This window comes from Clinocottus analis, unplaced genomic scaffold (assembly GCF_023055335.1).
Source record: "Clinocottus analis isolate CAN_PGR_092001 unplaced genomic scaffold, fCliAna1.0.p SCAF_2, whole genome shotgun sequence".
Taxonomy (NCBI): Eukaryota; Metazoa; Chordata; class Actinopteri; order Perciformes; family Cottidae; genus Clinocottus; species Clinocottus analis.
This window is the reverse complement of record NW_027175931.1, coordinates 21,740,536-21,764,718: the sequence shown is the minus strand read 5'-3', so window position 1 is coordinate 21,764,718 and position 24,183 is coordinate 21,740,536. Positions and strand designations below refer to the sequence as shown.

Here is a 24,183-nt window from a genome sequence, read left to right as displayed (position 1 = left end):
GGGCGGAGAGTTGGCACCCATGACCTTATTAGTCTATATATATATATATATATATATATATATATATATATATATATATATATATATATATATATATATATATATATATATATACATATATATATACATATATATATATACATATATATATACATATATATATATACATATATATATATATACATATATATATATATATATATATATATATATATATATATATATATATATATATATATATATATATATATATATATATATATTCATGATGGTCCTAAATTGACACCATATTGCTGCAGAGGCATATTGCTCTGCTCTGACATTTGCTAAATTATCCTTCAAAAACTCATCAGAGGATTACTGATGTTCCCTCTCGAAATCGCTGTAAGAAAGTAGCCCGTATGTGACACGGTGTAACTGTTTCGACAGTTTACCACAGATCATAACTATTTCTAGGTGTTCCCCATTGGAGAAGCGTCTTCATTAGTCAAAAAGCGTGGGCGGGACTCTTGCTCTCTGCAGCGAGTCAAAGAGAAAGGCAATAAAGGGAGGCAGGAGCTGCACTTTGCCGACGAGCATCTCTGCCGTCCTGCTAGACTCCAGTCATCACAGCCCCCCTACCCCACCCCCTCAGGATCTGCGAGAAGAAGAAGAAAAAAAAACCCACACACAGGGACTTCTCTGGAAAAGGCTGAGTTCATCAATGTGACTCCGGTCAGTCCGAAACTGCGCCGTTCACCTGGATAAGTCCATCCCGAGGAGACGAGACCAAAAGAGAAAGAGACAGAGACGAACGCGAGTGGACTGTCGACGTAATAGATTTGCGAAGGAAAAGAGAAGAATATGATTGTCAAGCGGAACTTGATCTTCATCCTTTACAGCCTCTGTTCAAGCGTCTTTAAAGGTGAGCGCTGGATGTTGCTGTATAGACGGGCGTGGTGTGCGGAGAGGCGGCGGCTGCGTTAAGTGTAGCCCGAAGCCCATATGTGCTCATGTCACACGTGAGTTCAAGCATACAGTGGAAAGAGACTTGATTTGCCTTATTTGTTCTAAATAACGTGGGTTTGCGCAGCAGTTTCGTCCGGAAGACGTGCTGGCTGTTGTCTGCTGTCAGATCCGACTGTGCTGGAATGCCTGGAAGTTGAATTGTGCGGCGCAATGGAAAGCAGAATGCGGCTGCACAAGTTGTATTGTTTCGTATGGGAGACAACTTGGATGTTGCCCTTCCTTTTGGTAGTAAGTGGCAGATAAAACATCCGGCTGCAGATGAGTCGCCGTTCAGCCGCATCCTGTGTGTATATGTGTGTGTTCATCCAGTGCCGCCTGTCCCCTGAAGCTGGCACAGGGATGCACGGAAGGTGACAGCAGCTGGTGGCGTGCGTCTAGTTTGTTGTGAGACCGCGGGTGTCATTGACTGGGTCGTTTTTCAGTCATTATGTCGGATCTCTGGGCCTTTTTTTTTTTTAAAAAAAAAGTAAATTTCCCTCGTGACATCAGTGCCTTTGCAGAGGAGATAATAAGTCTCCCATATAGCCGTGGCTGCATTAGAGTTGAGCGTTTGTCTCCAGCGCGGCCAGTTTGCGCACCGTGTTTTTAAGTGCGCGCGCGGGCGCATCCTCCTGGACCGTCAGTATTCAGACAATACGCATTAGCCACGTCTACTCGCCCATTCAAAGTTGGGGCTGCTGGGATCAGACGCAGGTCTAAACGGGTTGCGTGATGCCTCTCTGCAGCCAGGCGTCAGTGTCGACAACTCCCTTTAACTCTGCTCACCGTCCCGCTCGTGGACATGCTTGCGCAGCCACCGCCCTGTAGGCGACTTGTGCGCAGATGCATAACGCCGACAGCGCAGGGGTACATGACACAAACTCCCAGAATAAAAGCAAACAAAACACATAGGGACTCCATTTCCAATAGATTGTGTCCCACATGACAGCAAGGGGAAGATGTGTCTTTGTCACTGCTTATTCAGAAGACTGTTGGGAGGAGATAATAGAAGATGATCCTGACAGTGACCCATGAGCTGAGTGTTCATCCTAAAAAGCCGAGGAATCTATTTATTTAATTAATTAGGTTTATTATTATTATTATTTTGCTTTTGGCCATCTTTCCCAGTGGCGAGTTTTGACCCCACTCATTTGTGAGTTCATCGTCACAGTGAGTTGTCAAACTTGAAAAGCCATCAATTGTGTGTGTGTGTGTGTGTGTGTGTGTGTGTGTGTGTGTGTGTGTGTGTGTGTGTGTGTGTGTGTGTGTGTGTGTGTGTGTGTGTGTGTGTGTCTGTGTCTGTGTCTGTGTGTATAGTGTAAAATGACCAAGGATGATCAATGTGTCGAGGTTTTTTGTTATAGGAAATCTTTTTTTTGTCATGATTTATTACTATCCAGGTAGCCTTTTGTGTCTGTCCATGTCAGCATTGTATGAAAAATGAATCTGCAGGTACCTGGAACTTGCTTTGAATCCCTTTTAGTTGGTGCATTAATTACTCCTTTATCTGTGATATTGACCTTCAATAAGAATTGAATTAATGGGTTGTTTTGTAAGGAATTGCAAAGTAAATAGCAATTAAGGATAGCAATGTGGTAGTGTGTTCTATCACAAGGTTGTTGTTTGACAGCAGATTGTGAGCACATGCCACATCAGAAAAACAATAACTGTAGAGATGGACTTAATAATCAGTTTCCCGGATTACCTATTTTAGGTTCTGCAGAAGGATTTTAAAGCTGCTGAATCTAATATAACAGTTGAAAATATACTTGGATGCTTTGGGAAATGGTTGGAAGTAACATTCAGTAAGTAAGTTGTAGTTAATAAAAGGTGATATGGAACTTCACTGGCATGATTTTTAGGTTTGTGTTGGCTGCCCTGGATGCTCGGTCTCAGCTTTATCTAAACTGAAGTTAAATCAAACATCAAACCATTTTCATGTTTGAATGTCAAATGCAAATCTTTAAATCTAAATAGCAAAGTTGGAGCATTAATGCAGGCTTCAGGTGGTAAATACTTGCAATAGTTTATGACTGTGCTCAACAAATCACTTCATCATTTTTGTGCTTTTTAGTGGACATTAGACATTGCCACATTATACAGCTGTTTCAACATCTGGTCGTATCAGAGATCTTTGCAAACAGTACGCTTGTTTTGCTTTATAGTCTATACTATACTGCACTGTGTATATATTGCAAGGCGTACAGCAAAAGCTAAAAAGCGGCAAGGAGTAGCATTTGTTGCAATAATACTATTAGCATCATGTGCTAACACAACAATGTTGAGTAGAAGTGGACAACCGAATGCAAGGCCATTTTGCAACAGATTTGGGTCCATGACATCCTGCCAAAGAGAACAGGGCACAGAGGGTTTTTATCATCTTGTCCAAAAGGTCTACTAAGATACTGCCCATTTCAAGGGCTACTTTAATTATTGATGCAATGTGGCTTAAGTTTAGACACATGAACTAGGAGCACCCAGGGCACTGCGCCAAGAGTCTGTGGAGGAAGCACCCGGAAAGCACAGACCTCCGACGGGGCGGCACTTCAAATGCGATATCGCAATGGTAAATTTTGTATTTTTTTTTCCATCTGCATTGGGATCAGGATCTGCTGCAAAGATGCACGGAGGTGAGGAATTAATGGATACATGTGCCAGATTGTTTTCATTCAAAGAGCAGTTTGGGAGTAGTCGTCTGTGGCATGTGTTCCATGAATCGAGCGGCGTTAACAAGCCCATTCAACAAACTGCTGATCTAGATCTAGTTCAGGCCATGGCTTAACCTTTCAACAAATCCATTACAATCCGTAGAATTCATGTTTGAGATGCCGTGCTTGCGAACAGACAACAAACCAGCAAATGGAACTGAAGATATAACCTCGTCGCCGAAAGTACCGCGGTGCATGCGTCCTCTACGCGATCACAGCCTAATCGACAGTTAAATTGCTGTGCGCCGCATCACACACTGCAGTGGTACCGTGCACGAGACCTCAGCCTCAGCAGCTCTGTTCATGCTCCATAATGCTGGGAGTCATTTCAGGCAGCCTCATCCCTCTTGGAACAACTACACCATTAGTATTTTTGCTTAAATACATTGCTGGAGTCTTATCTACAGCTGCAGCAGCCTATGAAGTATACTGCCTAAATGTTTAATACGCTGTTGTGACAGAATAGATTTATTCTTATTTAGACTTTGTGCAAATCTATTGTCCTCCTTTCTATTGTCCTTGTGCCCTATGTGTGAGGCCCTGTTATGTCCATATGAGCACCATAGGAGCCTATAACATTCTGTGAGTTGTTGGTGAATCACTGCACCATGGTCACACAGACAATGTTCCACCAACAGCAGCTGACACCTGACAGACTTGTTGGAGCCAGGTAAGAGGTTAGATGGCAGGTGCGGCTACACTTGGTCTCTTTGACAACCTGTGGGCCGGTTACGTACGACATGTACATTGTATCATTGGTGCGTTTCTTTGTTGGTCCCAGCTTCTCTGGTTTGGTCTGACTTTCTTTCCACTCAAGTGTTTCATCACTTTCCTTCTCGCAGAGCACAAAAAGCTCCCATACACCGCCAAGGGAACTTTTCTTTTGTTTGAGCACGCAGCCTTTCATCATTTCTTATCTCGTCAGACATTTTGGCATGTACAACCTGCGGGTGGCGTTTGAGCGCTGGTGTGTGTTTGACCATAACGTGTGGGGGCAGTAATGAGGGCAAAGCATGAAATAAATGAAAGTTGCTGGTCTTTTTTACAGCGTTTAATCTGGTATAAAAACCAGGGATATCAAAACCACAGACAAAGAGAGACAAGGAGGTTGGCTTGAGGATGAATAATTCTCTCATAATGTAAAGTAAAAAATTCTTCCATGATTAAGGAGGGAATTGAGGCAAGTCATTAAAAATGCAAAAGTGCCTTGTAAAACGTTTGATATCTCCTTCAAATATTGGTCCAAAAGTAGATCCATCCGTTTCTGAGGGTTAAGAACTCGATTATTGGATTGGATTTGTGAAATTAATGAGAACAGGATATCATGTTATCATTACAAGCTTTTGTGATTATATGAGATAAATTGTTGAACAAATTTATAGAAATGCAATTGAAAAATTACATTGAAAGCATCTTAGCCATCAAAACACGTCAGAAATGCAACTTTACATTTACTAGACCACTGAACAAGTTGATGATCCTCAAAACCATGTTAATCTTCAACAATCTTCAAGCTCTTTCATAAAGAAGTATGCACAACACATGCATGTTAATGCACACATAACACATCATACAACGCTTTCGTTTTCATTTACATTCATTTTGTTGGAGATGCCAACAGATGAGAACAAAGTCAATATAATGTATATGAATGAAGACGTTCTGCTCTGTATGGTTAGGATTCTGAGTAGTATACGAAAACAATCCAATCAGCTTTGACCAGCCTACCAGTAGTAAAGAAGTACATATTTAGTTTTCAGAGTTTCAGAGGGCCAGGATTAAAATCAATCATCAAAGTGTCTCCCTTTAGCTTTCTAGTAGCCTCCAGTTGTCTGGGGCAGAAACCAGCGTAATATACAGTAGAGTGCAGTGAGGATTCCAGCAGTAGCACTCGAGAGTGAACACAGATGTGATGAAGTGTCCTACCTGCACAGCCGATTTGTCCTTTAAAGTATTACAGCATTGTGCATCACTTCAGTTCTTGTGACAATAGAACTTCCAGCTTGGAAGTTAAATCACAAGTGAACGTGAACCCTACAATCTCATATATATATATATATATATATATATATATATATATATATATATATATATATATATATATATATATATATATATATATATATATGTGTGTGTACTGTGAGCACAGGAGCGCAGGAAGCCCTTGAAATGTATGCAGGGGCGCTTCTCCCGTAGATTGGAATAATCAGGCAGCGGGAACAACCCGGTGGAGCTGAACACAAGGTATGGCAGAGGAAGGGAAGGTGCTTTACAGTCAAGGATACCCGTTGCTCACAGCTCAGGGTTAGCTTAACCCTGCAGAGCGTCTCCCAGCTGCCAAGTGCTGGCTCTGATGCTGTGCTGTATACCACTGCAAATGAATAATCCAGTAAAGGGGACAAATGTGCTCCAAAAGAGCCGCTGCTGCCCTGCTTGCCTTCTGTTGACAGATATACATCTGTAGGGATAAGCCTCAAGCCAGAGGCAAATGTGCTCAGACAAGTGAGGAGCGGGCTTAAAGATTAGCTGCTTGCTTCCCGAACCAAGCCGCGTGCTGTCAGTCTCCCTTTGCTATGCTCTTTGTCATAGTGCTTTCACACGCCATGCCCCCTCCAAGTGGGTACAGGCTTAGCAATGAAGCCGCTAGACTGTGAGGGCAATTATGCTATTAAAGATTATTTTGACTCGAATTTCAGCAAAAGAGGTGAAGACATTTTTTTTACTTGCCAGGAAGCCTGTCTCAAGATACTCCCGATAAGTTTAAAGCCATGATTGGTCACGCTGAAAAGCAGTTAATGCAGCGCTTATATCACTCTCGGGCTCCTGAAGAGGCACCTGTGTTCACACATCTGAGAAGGGAACAGAATTTACATGTGTTCCTCTGGTCCCGGACAGCTGAGTCAACACGAAACCAAATCTAAACGTGAGCGACGAGCTGCCGAAGGTGAAAGCCAAGTTTTTCATTTCTCAAGTCATCAAGGAGCAGATACTCTATTTACAACACGAGAGAACTGTATCTTTCAAGTTGCATACCTGTGTCAAAATGATCCACAGCCGAGGTAGGATGTTGTATTCTCGTTTGCAACTACATTTGTGAATGGAGGCGTATTATTGGACCAAAGTCATTTATAATGATGCTAATTGGAAATCTGCTCATGATATATATATATATATATATATATATATATATATATATATATATATATATATATATATATATATATATATATATATAATTCAGATACATTTCAGAGTACTGCACTCCCACTTAAAAAGTGGCAAAAACTTGTGGAGGAAAACCCAATGAAACCTAAATCAAATAATAATAAATACATGAATGATTAAATTACAAATATAATTGGGTAATATTGGAAACATATTTGTAAATTATTTTAGCCATAAGTTAACACAAGGCTGTAGTCCTTGAAAAAAGAAAATAATGAAATGAAGTGAGCCAAAGATAGTAAATAACTGTATTGAACCCGACGGTTCTGTCTTTTTTAATGATACAAACATAAAACATGTGGATGTCCAGGACTATGTTTACACTGTTTACTAAGTGCTAATGTGTTGTAATGTGTTGTTGGCTTCACACTTTCATTACTTTCATGATGCAAACGCAATATGTAGTTCACCACAAAAGGGTTAAATGTCCCCAGCATATCCAATAAAAATGCAGTAGAGCTGATCCCGCTTGCATATCTACTGTGAACGGCTAAAACAGGCGAAAATGAAAAACTCAAAGTTTTGAGACTATTTGGTTAGAATCTGCACAGAATAGAATAAAAAAAAAAACATTTCTGATTGAAGATTGGATGAACGGCATTGGTCTGTGCTCTTGTGAAGCTGGTCACCGTCTTACAGTGAGAGGTTTATGATGTTTATGCATTCACTATGTTTCAATATTTTGCCAAAAATGAAGCCTATGCACTTTATTTTATGCCCGTTTGCAGTGTTGACCTTTACCAATCTCTCTTGGCCCTCATCTCTGTTGAAGTGGGCTTTGTGCCTGACTATGGATGAGCTTCTGAATCTCATTCAGCCTGTGTGATGATCTCCCTTTTCTCCTCTTGCTGCAGTCTCTATGAACAAAGTTAATATATTTTTTTTTGCTCAGAAATGACAGCCATACACCATTCCCTGACCCAGCGGGCATGTAATCTGTTTTAGGCTCTCTTTTTTTCTCAGACGTACTCACCGAGACGTTATGTTTTCTGTTGAGCTCTTCTGATAATTATCACAGTGGACTTCATTCTTCTAAGAGAAAAACACACGTTTTCCTTATTTATGTCAGTGAGAGAGGTGTTAAGTGCAGATTGTTAACTGTGAAAAATTGGGTTGCATCATTATCTGTGTGCTATATATGTCATTTTCTGCTTCTGTTCTTTGGGAGGTTTCAAGAAAGCGTGATTGACTATCTGAGGTATCACACTGCAGCCCATCACCTGGCAGCCTATATGGCCATTTAAATGTGCATTGAGTTCACACAACCTTTCCTCTCCATCGTTTTATTTGTACAACGCTTCAGTATTAAGGAACAGGAGTCCTCAGTGAGCCTTGGACAATGCCTCTTGTGTAGTAAGTATTCAGAGTTGCTTATTGATTTGCTTAACGCTGGTGTTTTTAATATGTTGTTGTAATGTGTTTTATACACTCGCTGGCCGCTGCTTTTAAACGTTTCTATTTGTATGTGTTAAGACAGAAATTCCATCAGTCTCAAGGTCGATAGGATTTTGCATCACTGGGCTGCTGTGCTCATGAAGCCCCTTCAGTCGAGCGGTCAGGCCGGACGGCTGAGCTTCAAATAAAGGAGTCTCTGGAAACTAGATAGCTGGAATAAGTCATGCATTTTCATTGACTTGTAAGCAGCACATAATGGCCAATGTAGTTATCTATTTCAGGGGAATGTTTGGCATTTTATGGCTATATGATTTGAGATGGTTCGTGCACAATGCAAAATTAAAGACCCTGAAAATAAACAAAAACGATGGAAACGAGAAACCTGGTGAGGACAGTTTGTTGACTAAAAGAGAAGGGAGGTTGTTGGAAGAAGAACTTATTCACGCTTAGTCAGTTACTGTTTCACTGTTATATTCAGACTTCTCATCGAACTGTCTCCATTTAATCTTACACACAAACTTAACACGTCTTCTGATAGCAACGAGACTGGGGAATCTGTAGGTTTCTGTCTGACAGAACGTGCAGTTCCTTTGTTACCATATGACCATTTCTTGCAAATCGCTCTAAGGGAGGACGGGGGGAAAGGTTCACGGTTAGGCCGAAGACGTCATGAGGGTTTTGGTTAGTGGGTCAGGATGTGTATTTAAGAGGTGGCTCTTTGAGAGATCTTTGAGCAGACTTGGATATGCAATTTGTCTATCACGTTGTACTTCTGACTCTGCCTCTTCCTTGCAACGAATAAATGTCCTGATTAATGATTTTACCACCAGGTGTCGAGTACATTTTTCCAACAGAGGCTTGTCGTTATGTTTTGTTGAGGCACAAATAAAACCCATTCATATTCTCAGCTGGCTGAATCCCTCTCAGGGTTACAAGGAGCTCTCGTGTATCCGAGCATACACTTTGCAGAATGCGGGTAGGTGCACCTGTCCACCGCAGAGGCCATCATAGACAAACACACGATAACATTCATGTTGTGAGGCAATTCAGTGTCTCCAGTCTTTCTTCAGACTTTGAAGGTTTGTAAATGAACGAGCAAATATTATACACCTAACAAAAAGGAGCCTTAATAAAAATGTCTTCGTGTCTGGCCATATTTCGGAACATTTTCCCATGTGCTTTTTCTTTTCTCCCTCGACTCCCCAGTGGTGTTATCCCTGCAAAATAAGTAAGGTGACTGTTGATTCGCCTGAGAGAATCCAGGACAAAAAAATGTACCCATCTAACAGTTTGTTTTCTTACAGCAATTAAATTTGACAATTTTATTGAGCAAACTCGCTTGTAGTTATCAGTAGACTATAATTCCCACTGCATTCGCTGTCTGACGGCAGCAGAACATTCAGGTGAATCTCTGCATCTTTACAGTTGCATTATGCAACCGGTCCCTGACAGTTGTTTCAGAAACGTTTACTGCTGTGTCTGTTAGTGATGTTTTCTTTTTATTATTGCTGATGTTGGAACAACAAAACAATAAGCAGCTTTTTACATGCCACATGACTGTTCTAATGTGCCTAGAAGGTAGAGCTCTCTTGGTAACTATTTATATTTATGTATATGGATGGAATAAAGCCTGTGAGGCGTAAACATCCATATCCATGTGAAGTACCTTGAGTACCTTTCAAAGAGCTATACAAATACAATGAATTATTATCATTATGTCACGCTGGCTAGCCTATACATTGTAAAATAACTTTAAAATGTGCATTGCTTTACATGAGGAGGATTTTCATTTCAGTCTGCCAATGTGTAACGTGTTGAATTGATTTGAACATGCAATCAATATCCCTGTATAGAAAAGGTCCTTAATGTAAAAATGAATTTCCCTGAACTAGTGAAGAAATTCAGTGTTTGTAGATGCAATGCAGAAGCAGAAACATTCACACATCTCGCTCCAGTGCAACAACTGGAAAGTGATTTTGTTCTCCATTAAAAGCCAACTTCGTAATAAAGACACAAAAAGCACAAACTTAAGCTCACACATGTTTATACCCTTTTATTGACTTCCTCTTTAAAGGCTTCCCACAAGTCTCTAAAGCTGGAGTGTAGATACTGAATGCAGGCATATTTGCAAGTGAAGGTGGGGGATAAAAGCATTGAAACTCATGTCCTCATAAAGAGGGATCAGCAGTCTGAACGGGAGCTGCATACCGATGCAAAGGATGCCAGTGCTCAGAGCCAGAGACCATGCTTTGCTTTGCTGGGGGAAAAAAAAAGAGCCCTAAAGCCGCTAAGCTGAGAGCAAGAGGAGGAAAGGAAGAGGTGCGAAGCAGGAAGGCACACCGGAAACAGCAGAGCGAAGTAGGTGTAACCTAATCTGATATTTCCTTCATCTGCAAGGGGTTAATGCAGTTTAAAATAATGGTTCTAGCATTACATGTGAGATATTGTAGCACACTGTCTATCCACAGATCTACGCGAGGAAAGAAAGCAGAAGATGTTTCAGGGATTTAGGCATAAATCCAAATTCCAGTGTTCAGAGGAGCATTACAATTAGCAAAGACAGATGACCTCCTCTTCACGGAGACTGCATTGCATAGGGAGTCTTCTTTATGAAAAGTGTTTCACCACCTGCTGACTGCTGCATGAGCGTGACATTCTGAGGGTGTGTTCACACAGAGTTTGTCTCTTTGAAACATGTTATTCTTACCCTGGAGCATTATTGTTTCAGTGTGGTTGGGTTTGGCAGGCATGAACCGTGCCTCTCAAACTGCAGGTGTGCACGTTGAGTAACCGCTCTGAGAACGAAGGTGCAGCCGTCGTACAGCAGGACGTCTTGCGCAGTCTTGAACCAGTTTTTGTGAAGCTCCAGCAAGCTTGCTTCAAAATGACTTTAGGAGCAATGACTGACCTTCGACACAGTGTGTGTGTCTTCAAAGGTGTAAGGACCTTCCTTGGAGAGCTTAATGAAAAAATATATCAAATTATAATTATTATAAGCACTACAGATATGGAAAAGGTAGTGATATGAAGATGTTTTAAGGTAAGAATAGGAGCCTGCACAGCAGATGAGGATTCCACTTGAGACTGTTTACAATATTACCATCTATAGGATAATTTTCTTTTTCTTTTCCCTGATTCCCCAAAATTCACTGCAGCAGAACTGTGATTTCCCTGACTATAATTGTGTCCACAGTGGAGTTATGAATTGCAGCCTCATGCTCGACAGCCTTGGTCTTTGGGGAACATTTGGCCTGACTAACATCCTTTTCAGTAGACTATACAGTAATGATACAGTGGACCTACTACGTGCTCTGAAATGAAGAATAAAGGGTGCAGAGGACTTTAATTTATAAGGGCCACTGTAGCGAAAGTGTGCTGTGAAGTTAATTTCTTTAATTGCATATTCACTGACAGTTTGCATATTCTCACTACCTTCTGATATTCGAACAAAAGCTGGCCTTTAAGTACACGCATTGATTAAATGGGTCCCCCCGTATAATTGTTGAACAGGCATTCTCACCAGAGTGTCATAGGGTCTTTGATTTAAATATTCAGACTACGAGGTAAGTGGTCCTGTTTTAAATGCAAAAACTCCAGGTGTACCTGGTTTTAGCTGGGTCATTTTCCTTCTAAAACATAGCAAATTGCTTCTTTTTTTTTGCAATTACACCTTCAAAGCGACTGTGAGCAGAGCTTGAAGTCAAAATCCAAAGACGTTCCAAACCCAATATGAGGAGTAAAGGAAGAAATGGGATAATGAAGGTCAGACCTTTATAGAAACATGTGGACATGGACGGTGCTGAACTAGAAAAGCTTTCCATTTAAATGCATATTCAATACTCAAATCTGTTGATTTTTCTCGAATGGAAATACTTATGTAAATGATTTAAAAAGGACTCTTACGGTTAAGTTTAACTTCTAAAGTGTATTGTATTTTGATTCTGAAACATTTAACTTAGTCAGTTATCAGCACCCCTGTCATTAACTCCCTGCCTACATTGTAAATACTTTACTCATCTTTTCATAGGCAAAGACTTGTATTATTTAGAGCTGCAAAGAATATTTAAAAAATAGTTTACTAACAGATTCCTTAGTTTAGAGAATGTAAACAAAAGGGGAAATAATACCCATACAATGTCTTAATTAACTAAACACTCTACAATATAGGTATAGGCTTTGTCTCATAATAGATGCCCCATTGGCTTTATCCTGGTGCTCATGCAAAGTCATGAAGATGTGTTTTTTCCATCGCTTGCATCTGTGCGACCACAGTTCTGTACCCGATTTCTTTTTGCGAAGTCAAGTGAAGAAGTAAACTTAGAGGTCCCTGACAAACCCAGATGAGGACCATTGGGATGGGCACCATTCTGCTGACTCAGCTTCCTCCATAGTGGGTTCTATTCCTGTCTCTTAGCCTCACGGTTGACTTGCTTCGAAGCCTCGCATTCCTGTCTTTCCCCTTCCTCAGTCAGGATCCCTGCAGCAGTGGCTTTCCCCTTTTCCGCATCATTAACCTACCGCTAAGCCAATTATTCAGGATCTTCTGGGCATCATAAAAATGGCAGCAGATGTGATGTAATGTTGGAAATACCTGTAACTGCTCTGAGGCCAAGATGTCTGTCAGCAGGAGCCGCAGACCAGTCATCCCCCAGTGTTACCTCACCAACCAGAACTCTGGCCCTTTTACCGAAGCAGATTTTTGACCCTGTACCTTGCTATGAGCCATTTGCCAAAGTCCACGGGACAAAGACAACTCAACGTGCTCCGGCTTGCATCCACCAGGTCCAACCTGGCACCCGGGCCGTCCCATACACGACAGCGTCAGTGGCAGTGACAGGATATGGGGAACGTGTGTTCTCTTCAGGGCCCCTCACTTTCTTCTAAAGGAGCAGTTTCCTCTCAGTCAGTGTGCACAAGGGCACGACACAAACCTTTACACCCACAAGTGACAGCTCTTAATTCGCCTATTTTCATAGAATCCGGAGTAACAAAACGCAACATTTCAGCTCTTGCGCAAGCTGCGGATTGCTTTTCTTGGAACACATCTTACCGTGAAAGACTTTTCACTTCACCACCGATAATCACTATTCATTTATTTTATTTTTTCATTTATCGACGATGGATATATTTTTTTTGTATTTTAAAATTGAGAAACAATTTAATAATATTCAACCACAAAAGTTTTAGTTTCCGACATTGGAAAGTGGAAACGGTGGGAGCAATGAGCAGACATGAGTTTTACTCTCAGGATGAACTTTGAGCCCAATAAGAGTCCTGCCCTCACCAGAGTCAGTTATATCTGCTCTATCTGTTTGAAAATGCTAGAGGAAAAGATGTGCTGTTTTGGATTGTGTTGCTGAAATAGCAGGATATAAAGCCAGGATGGACCCTACAATAAGCTCTTATAATGGCCAGTCTGGATAGACCCTGTCTTTTGTGTGCTCAGAGATGATTACACATTTAGTGTCTTCCAGTACTACAGGAGTGTGAGGACATCCGGTGTGTTCCTGGTGACCTTAACTACTGGAACTGTAGCCCTCCCCCAGATAATGACCACTCTGAACCCCAGAAGCAGGCCTCATCACCCCATAAATACAGGGACCGTATGGACCGATGGTGGAAAGCCGCCAACAGTCACTTTTCAAATGGACGCATACTCGCAGGAAGCTTTTGTGCTGTGAAAAAATACTTGGTTGGCATTTTCACAGGTTCATGAAGACTGTGTTTTGTGGAGGCTGTAGTTCAGTCAAATGGCAGAACTCTCTCAAAGTGTAATGCAATTTGTCAGCGTGTTCTCAACCTGATGGGAACTATGTTTGGTTATACTGACTACATCTGTGATTGTGGAGTGTTGAAAGAGCCAAGTTCAGGACAAATTCAGGGTCACTGTGGAACAGATCATTTTTAATTATTTCATCCCAATATGGTAAGTTTAATAAAAGTCTACCGAATGGAGGTTTAACACATTACTGACGAAAACACAGAAACCACAAATGTCATACTGAAGGTGCCTGTTGGACCTGTAGCTCATGTTTCTAGACAACACAGCACCACATGGCCTGTAGATCTGTGAAATGATACTTAGGATGAGGTTTCTTTGATATACCATATTGGCTTGAAGATCTTGCAGAGCCACTTCCTTGGAAAGGGAAACATAATGTATGGAGTTTTGTCTGCATCTATAGCTTTCATCCTGATTGAACAATTGATGTGTGAGGTAGCTTGATGTAGATGTGGGCTCTCTGGACACAATTGCTTTTTGTGATACACACCAACCAATTCTGTGATGCTGGTCTTGAAGCACGGATATGGCTCAACCAGGGATTAGCATCTACAATCTGATGGTTTGCTTCACATCTACAAGGTTTCTGAAGACTCCAAGTGCTTTGTGATACCAGGTGATTCATAACTTAGATACTTTTTTGCTTCTTCGATTGCATGAAAATGTTTTTTGTACATTATTTTCTTGGAGGGAAATATGAGTAACTTTACATCACATAATCATGTCACAATAGTCAAATACATGATATTATAAAATATTTAAAATACCTGTATAACAATGAAATACTAAATAATACACAATACTAAACAAACTTAAAGTGTGTAAAACACAAACATTAAAATATATGATAATATATTCCAACAAAAACAAATTCACTGATTCACTGATGCGTGTGTGTGTGTGTGTGTGTGTGTGTGTGTGTGTGTGTGTGTGTGTGTGTGTGTGTGTGTTTGCCGTCGTCTGTGCATGTGACACCTGGATGACATCACAGCGACCGGATACGACGTTATTGATGTAACCTGGTGCCAATCTGAACATAATGCAAACTGGATGCAACAGCGCCACAACTAAACTCTCTGACCTTATTTACAATAACATCTGCATCTGGAGAACGACATCTGATCACTGGCCTTCGCATTTCACCCGTGCGTTAATGTTTTGCTCATCTTGATTGTGTCTGCACTTTGATTGGATCTCAATGTGTAAATAAAGTAGGTGGAGGGAGGTGATGGTAAACTAACTGGGAAACAAGCAAACTCAATAAACCCCTGATTGTGCTTCTTCTTCTTCAAAAAAAAAAAAAAGTTTTACATAATAAGACAATTGTTGGCTTTTATTGTGAATATTTTACAGGAAAATATGTACCAAATTAGTAAAACTTTGTTGGAGACTATTAGTCTAGTGATATTGGATTGGAACAAATATTAGAATAAAACACATGCAATAAAAATACACAACCGAAACAATCAACAACATGGACTCTCTGGCTCTGTTAAAAACAAACATGAAATGTCCAAAGCAGGGAAACACCTGCTGGTCTAAAGAGCGGCAAGACGAGAGAAAACCATATATTTCATCACTGGGATTCATCACATGAAAAAAGCATTAATTTGCACAGTGCAAGTGTGGCTGATGATACTTGTAATTGTGTCTGACTTTAAACCATTCTCTGTGCTCTACTTTCTTCAGGTTCCAAACACAATCAGTGAAACACAATCAGGATATTTTAGGATGTTCTTCTCGAACACCGCAATTGGCTGAACCTGAATTACTTGCACTTTTGCCAATGGCAACGCAGGAGCAGTAATAAGAAATATGGGTTTTCAAGATATTCTTAGCTCTACAAAGGCTTTGTCAAATGTATCCTGGATTGACAGTCTCCAGTGGGATTTTCACATCCAGTAGTAACACTGAAACTATAACCCCATGTTGTTTATTCAATATGAGATAAGATTTAACTCAGAAAATGTTGATCCACATTTGATGTGTTGCTTATGCCTTATTGACACACACATAACAGTTTGATATTCAAACACAACTTCACAGTCAGATACTGCTCATGACATTAATATTCAGAATTATTTATGTATCTAATTACAATCCTATCACAATCCCTTTTGTCATATACTTTCTAAAGAAATCCCTTTATTACATTGCGTTTCATTTTTCCTTGTGATGCTACATTGTTATCATTATTAAGACTGACCCACAAAGCAAACATATTTCCCAAATCAAATTCCAAAAATAACTAAGACAGAGATTTAAGCAAGCTATATGAAATACTTTACATTATTTATTAAAAGCATATGTATTTAAAGTAGTGATAACATATTTACCGTTTTGTGTGTAGGCGTGGGGGTCAACCTATAAAACCTTTATAAATTCAACACACTCGTTACAAAAACCAACAATGTGCATCATAAATAATGATGGTTACTATGAGCACACAAATCCATTTGGTATGTTATAAAATAATGCATATATATATATATATATATATATATATATATATATATATATATATATATATATATATGTATATATATATATATATATATATATATATATATATATGAATATAAAGATATAGAAGCATTTATATGCTTCTATATCTTTTCAGTCTTTCTGTTTTTTATATAATAAACAAATTGTGGCTTTCCTTGTATTGTATTGTAATGATTGGCTGAATAAAACACACAAACAATGATGGTTAAATGAGTGAAATGTATCACACGTTATGCTCTATTAAAGTATAATGTGTGTTAAGACACATAATTCTCTAAACCATTAGTATGCAGATGTTTTTTATAGATGTAAATTGTACAGTGAATCAAATGACCCGAAACCACAAACCTTAAATCCACTTTTACCTGATGATTTGCTCCCCTATACTTCCAATTGACAGAACCCATCTCTAATGTTGGTGTAATTCATGCAAATGAATGTTTTGTAGGTGCAGTATAATTTCTAAATGTATCCACCACATTGAGTTAAATGTAGCAGCAGCGGTTCTGGTGAGCGCTGGGTCGTACATGATGAGACCGCACTAAATGAATCACAACGGCATCTCTGAATTTAGAGGCGAGCAGTTAACCTGACGAGCAGTCAACCTTTTCATATCAAAACTATTCATTTACTACATGTTATTAATCAGCTTTGGGACTCATAGAAAAGCGAGTGAATTGTAATACATTTTCTTCATTGAGAAAGCCACTTTATGCACAATTACCCACTGCTTTTCATTACAACACATTTGTTTACGTATTGATGTTGTATTTATTGCTCTGAGGAATTACATGTGATCATCACTTTTGATTGCACTAATAGAGTCCATAATTATTCAGTGGCTTGATGTGCAACGGATGCCCCGTGCGTGTGTTGTTTCCTGTTTTAGTTTTTTAATGTGGTAAGGGCTTTCAGTTTAAAAACATTCACTCGACTGCTTCGTCTGGGATGTGTTTTTTGTTTTTTTTCCAAAAAGTCTGAGCAGATAAAGTACGGTCGCTAAGTTTGGGCATATGAGAGCGAGAGAGAGAGAGAGAGAGAGAGAGAGAGAGCGCAATGCATGTCCAAGCAACATTTAAAACTGCTAATTAATAAATGCTTTGCTGTTGCATTCATTTTCCTAAGCATTTTTTTTATGACTTGTTTTTTCCTTTGTTATATTATTCTTTCATTTACACTTATTTCCCCTGCCTGAACCAAACACCACCCCCGTAAGAGCTGCAGCGTCTGTGGCTTGATTATGTGTACATACTGTAGCACCTTATGGAAGCTTCCAGCAACATTTTGTCTTCCTCTGTACAGGAAATGGGTTCTTATTTTGTATTTAATTTACTGTACACGTACAATTATTTATATACCAAGCTAAGAAAAAAAACATAATGTTGAATGTATATGTCAAGGTAGCCCTCTCCTTCTGTTACATAAGAACTAAAGATGTGCAATAAATCAAACACATTGTCTTCTTCTGCCCACTTCACACCTCGCACTGTAAAAGAAGAAGACTTCTTCAATGTGGGGGTGTTACATTTTTTCTTCAGGTTACATTATAATCAAATCAAGCATGTACTGTATTTCCTTTACTGTATCCTAAAGGATGCTGGCAGGAAGGATTTATTTTCATAATCTCTCGCCAAGTTATCACATTACACTTTTCCTTCCATCCATTCTCCATCAGAAACTCTAAAGATGATTTAGATTTTTCAAATACATTTACAGTAATGCGCTCTCGAGTGACTTTCATTTTGTTTCTTTGAGTCGTTGATGTGAAGAGGGGTTTGTCACTTGATCAAAGAACACTTGCTGTTCAATTCTGAAAATGGAGTACATCTACGTACTGTCTGGTATCTGATCCTTTCATGCGTTGACACTGGTCTACGACATGGTGATTTGCTTAAGGAACTATCTCACAGTTATGGGGTGAAACCCTCAACATGCAGCAAGGAAAAACGGTCTCTTTGTTATATATAGTGGCAAACAGATCCCGTCATAACCGTCGCAATTGTTACATTATTCTTAAAACCAGGGTGCTTAAGTGCTTTTCGCTCCGACTCGCTCAGTCTGAAAAGCTGCACAGTCGCAGCCTTAAAGGCCTGTCTGTGTTCAGCAGTTACGTAAGTGGCCTGCATTCACAAGAGATTACAGTGGGGTGCCTGTTGCTTTCTGTTTTCACTCGCACTCTATCAAAAATGCATGTTAGGCCTAGATGTGAGGACTCAAAGTAATCATAATCATAATTAGGGTAATTATATTTCATGAGTTACTTAAGAAAGTGTGCTTCTCCCTTGAATACAGTCATGATTAAGTTATTTACTTTCTTAATTAGATAGATAGACAGACAGACAGACAGACAGACAGACAGACAGACAGATACTTTGTTCATCCTCAGTGGCAAATACTGTTTAAATAGTATGTAAAATACTCAATATATACGATACAATAAAATAGCAGAGCAGAACATATTCAATTTAAGAAAATTAAGTACAAAAAATGCAAAGAAGCAAGGTACATACAGTGTATATAATGTGTATATAAAGTATATATAACGTATATAAAGTAAATAAAGTATATACATTGTATCATAGACTGACAAGAGGTGCGATTTGGATCTGTTTATATAATCTAAACATTAGTACCCTTCACCTTATAGCTGCTGTATGTATTGTAATGTACGTGCCAGATTATTCAAAGAGGATTAGATCGCATCCACACACCAAGCTAGAAAAAGTGATCCATCCATTTTCATCAATTGTTCACATGGCATTCTGCAGACGTTCTTCAGACTTGAGTTTTATTTTGAAAACGGATTCCAGAATGGATCGATCTGAAGATAAAGGCCTCATCGTGTTTTTGTTCAATCACGATGCCAACTTTCTGTCTCATCGAACCCACTCTGTTACCACTCATGCCAATACAGTCGATCATGTACAGGAATACAGGAGGCGTCGTTAATCTGTGGTAATGTGTCTTTTGTCAGAGAACTTGGCAATCATGAAATAATGATTTGAATGACATCTCGGCGCTGCGGCACAGGAAGTGCTGTTGGATACCGTGTCATGATGAGGAATTTGCATGTACTACTTACACCCACAGTGTCACATTTCACAGATCATTGTGGCTTGAAAATTGCACAAAGACTTGTGAGTCCTACAGGGCTCATGCGTGCTCGTGCATGGGTTACAGGTATTGCATTTGTTTGTTTGGAGAGATCGAGCGAGACAGAGGAAATTCATTTGTGTTGCAAATCAACGATTTGCTCTAATGAAACATGTTAAAAGACACACTGGAGAGCAGGAGGGGCCAGAATGTATGTTTAACCAGCTCAAACTAAGCAGAGCCTGTATTATATATTAGTATTATTATATTTTATTAGCTCGTCACATACATACACGTTGTGGTTATGTGTTGGCCAGTAAGTATTTAGATCAAAACTCTTTAGTAACCAAACAAAAGGATCCTTATTGGAGATGTTTGTTAATTTTTAATGCGAGACAGATAGTTTAAGATTTAAACCAGCTCATATGCAGCCCTCTATTGAGGGTCGTAGAAAAGCTCCAAGCAATACCCATGTCCGTATCCTCATTACTGCCACTGCTCTGAGTTTCAAGAGGGTGCTTATGCTTATCAAAGAGTGAATTATCAAGCATGACATAAACAGGCCTAATTAGACCATCAATCAAGTAAATTAGTTATGGATTATCTCTCTGTAATTGACCCTTTTGTGTCCTGAGTTTAGAGGAAAACTGAACCGAGTATTTTTTACAGTAGGCTGTGGCTGTGATTTATGTTTTCCTTCCTGCCTCTTACTAATATTGAAGATGGTATTTTTTGTGTATATGCTCAGCAAATTCCAGCAATAACAATCTCTCTAGGTTGATGAGGGACTCGCTTGAAATCGTGTCTGAAGGCTTGCAGGATATCACAGGAAAGAGAATGGATAGAAAAGGGGTGGGAGTTGGTTTTAAGTGTATCATAGGCTAATACTCAAAGGCAAAGCTTGGCTATGAGCCGTCTCTGCCAATATGGCACTTTCAGGATCCTGCAATGTAAATGCTTTCTGGCCGGGCTTCTCGGAGAATCCTAAATGAACTTGACGTACTGTATCAGAGGAGATAACAACAAAAGAGCTGCCAATGTGCGGAGATGATTTGCATTGAGGCCCTGCTGGGCCTTCTGCTATACCTGAGTGAGCTCTCAGACAGGTTTCTTGACACTCTTTGGTAAAACAAGCAGAAGGCTGTGATTGTGATGTCTTGAGATGTTTACTGCAGAGCTGAGCAGAAGGAGGTGTGTCAGCAATGTCTCATCCTCCGCACAGCCCCACGAGCCAGGGGCTGTTGCTGGAAAAATGACTCAACCAAGAAGTTGAGTGAGCACTTTGAGATTTGGGCACAATGTATTTTAATTACAGTCGGTCACACTTGCAGCATATGTGACATGATCGATAGTTCACTGAAGGGATGTGTAAAGCAACAGATATGCAACCATGTGCTGGTTTCAGTTTCTCAAATTTAAAAATCTTTAACATTTCTAAGTCTTTATATTATTGTACATCAAATATCTTTGGATTTTAGACTATCGGTTGTACAAAACAAATAGATGCTTATATAATAGGGTTTGGCAAAACTTATACGAAACACACTTTCCAGACAAATTGTATCAATATCATGATATAAAAGTACAAAGATTGTATTTATATGAATCACTATTTGGTTATATTACGTGGATATTTCTTCTATTTAATGACATCTTAGAAAAACAATCTGTTTTAAACCCTCAACATGAATTAATAGCTCAAAGCAAACATAAATCTAAATTTATAAAACAGAGGTCAAGCCAAGGAGATATTGAGGTAAGCCAACAACCATCACAGCCGAGTGTAATAGCTAGAGACACCACCTGTCAGCTGAGCAAACTCGACCCCAAACATAGAACTCTTTTTACATTTCTATACCTTCTGAGAAGAAAAGGAGACGCATTAGAAGAAGTGGCATTAGATATTCAGAGCCTAACTTCTGCTGGGAAAAACAGTTGACTTTGTATTTCTAGAGAGAAGTTGGAAGTTTTCCCATTCACATCAAAACAGTTTTATTCAGAGCCAGCATCTAGCAGCCATCAGGGAGCTTCATCTTAAGGCACTTCCACATTAATTTCAACATTCAGCCATGGTTGTTGGCGCTCTTGGCTCAATATGGCATGTGTGGACCTTGGCACTTCTTTTTGTCCTTTCACAATTACTGAAAGCTTCCAAAGTTTGGAATTTAAGACTTTTGCCTAAAAGCATTTTTAATCATTTTTTCATTAATGTCAATTGCATTTAAGTCTGCATTAGTTTACAAAGCCCACTCTGCCATCTTTGTTTTTGCATGATTTGGACTTTCTGATGAAGTGCAGTGGTGCAGATTCTCACTGCAGTGAAGATGTGTCATTCTTATATTAATAGAAATAGTATCTCTCCTTATGAGTGTGTGGCCTGTTAACTTTGTAAAAAAATATCTACAAATCATATCAAGACATAACAGCAGACAGTAGCAGCAGGAGCCAAATAAAAAGTAGTGAAAGCTGCTCTGACAATGGCTGCTTTTGTTTTCAAACAATAGGCTTCTCAGTGTTTTGAAAATGTCAGTGTCTTAATTAATGTCATAAATTTAGCTTGCCATCTTTCTATGAATGCATCCAGAGGCAAAAAAAAACTCTTCTTTTACTATCAGAAAAATTCAGCCCTATCGGCACAATCAAGCTCTTTTTCTTCAATATCTGAGACACTCTGATATACAAAACTAAATGCCATGAAGATAAATAATAGATGTCTGTCTGCATCTGTTTTAGGAATGTGATTCCACACATGAATCAGAATCTATGCCTTTAACAAAAACACACTGAACACATTCAACATCTGTTGAGACTGACGTCAGATACTCTGAAATCCGATAATGACAAGATCAGGTACCAGAAAGCAAGCCTATTATTTTAGATAGGGAAGGACTGATATTGAATACTGACTCAAACTGTCGGATTAGGTATCAGCGACAATGGGGCAGATCAATTTAATTTGAATATCCATTACAAATAAATACACACACACACACACACACACACACACACACACATATATATATATATATATATATATATATATATATATATATATATATATATATATATATATATATATATATATATATATATATTTATATATATATATATATATATATATATATATATATATATATATATATATATATATATATTTGGTCATCATTAGATTGACAAAGTCAGACAAACAATGTTCAAGCCTGCTATTGCCTTCCATAGACTAATGATCCCATGTCATCTCCACACAGTGAGGCACAGCTCAATATTTAAACACTGGAATTAAATAGGTATTGAGTTTTGGGGTATCAGGGGTGAAAACGTTGTACTGGTGCATCCCTTATTTTAGAGTTTCTTGTTTAACAGTACTTATTTCATGGTGTGACTTATTTTCCATTTCTGCCATCGCAGTCATTGCAGCAGGAGGTGAAGATTGTGGAGCACTGGTGTCTTCAGTATTGGATAACTGCTGTCCTGTGTTCCTGTAGTCTGAGTAGTGATGTGTGTGTGTGTGTGTTTGTGTGCAGACGCCTGCAGGGAAGGCCCATGCTGCGGATATCTGTCACTCACGTATTCCAAAGAGCTTATCACAGAGGGAACATTTTCTGCTTCACCAGTTATTTGAATTGAGTTTTTTTTCAGTATGTCTGCGTAGTACAGATTCTTACAGGATGAAATTGGCAGTGTTAATACGAAACCTAGATTTTAAATACTAGATGTGCTGCCAAACACTTTCAAATTAATCTCACACTAGCAAAAAGCCTGTAGGAATGCATGATCTTGGCTGACCCAAGTAAAGCAGTGTGTGTTTCTATCTTTACACTATTGTGAATATCTAACTTTCTAAAGGTTACCGTTTTTTGTGAGGAAAAATCTATCTAAATGTTTGCCCTAAGTGTAATTGTCATAGCTATGAGTGAAACACTTTTGATGTGGTGGTTCAGTGCTCTCACCGCGGGTATTAATGTCCAAACCATGATGCAGCAGATGGTAAGGAGATGCCTCAGGTGAAAGTCCCTTCAAGACATCTGTTAATTGTTCTTTAAGACAAACAGGAGCTGCTGCATGCAAGACCTGTTACTGACGGTGACATCTTTCTAAGTTCTATCATTATTAATATTACTATTATCTTATCAGATGACTAGTCATATTTTTGATTAACATCAGTCACGTGCTGTTGCCACCATTTTGTAAAACAGCTATGGACTTTTGCTTTTAAGGTCAAACCTTAAAATATAAAAGTTGAGAATAATTTCTGATGCTCATCCCAATGGGCCTGACTGAATGCAAAAAAAACAACATATCATGATTGCTTGAGAGATTGTGATAATCACCTACAGTACATTACAGTAAGACTATACAGTTAATATAAAGCGTTGTGTGTTACACGGTCCCAGTTTGTGTGTCAGCTGTTCTTGTGAATATTATAGATTTATTTGAACACCGATGAAATGAATTGCCTGATCATTACAACACAAATCCAAGAAATAG

General features: G+C 39.2%; 1 protein-coding gene across 4 annotated transcripts in view; it reads left to right on the top strand.

Annotated features, from left to right (window-relative positions):
- Positions 1–553: 553 nt before the first annotated feature.
- The window catches only part of cadm2b (cell adhesion molecule 2b), a 119,868-nt gene continuing 96,238 nt past the window's right edge, over positions 554–24,183 (top strand). For all 4 annotated transcript variants that reach the window (XM_068585403.1, XM_068585405.1, XM_068585404.1 and 1 more), the window contains exon 1: positions 554–904. In XM_068585403.1, the coding sequence (XP_068441504.1) occupies positions 844–904 (61 nt within the window). In that variant the 5' untranslated portion in view covers positions 554–843. The remainder of the gene's footprint in view (positions 905–24,183) is intronic.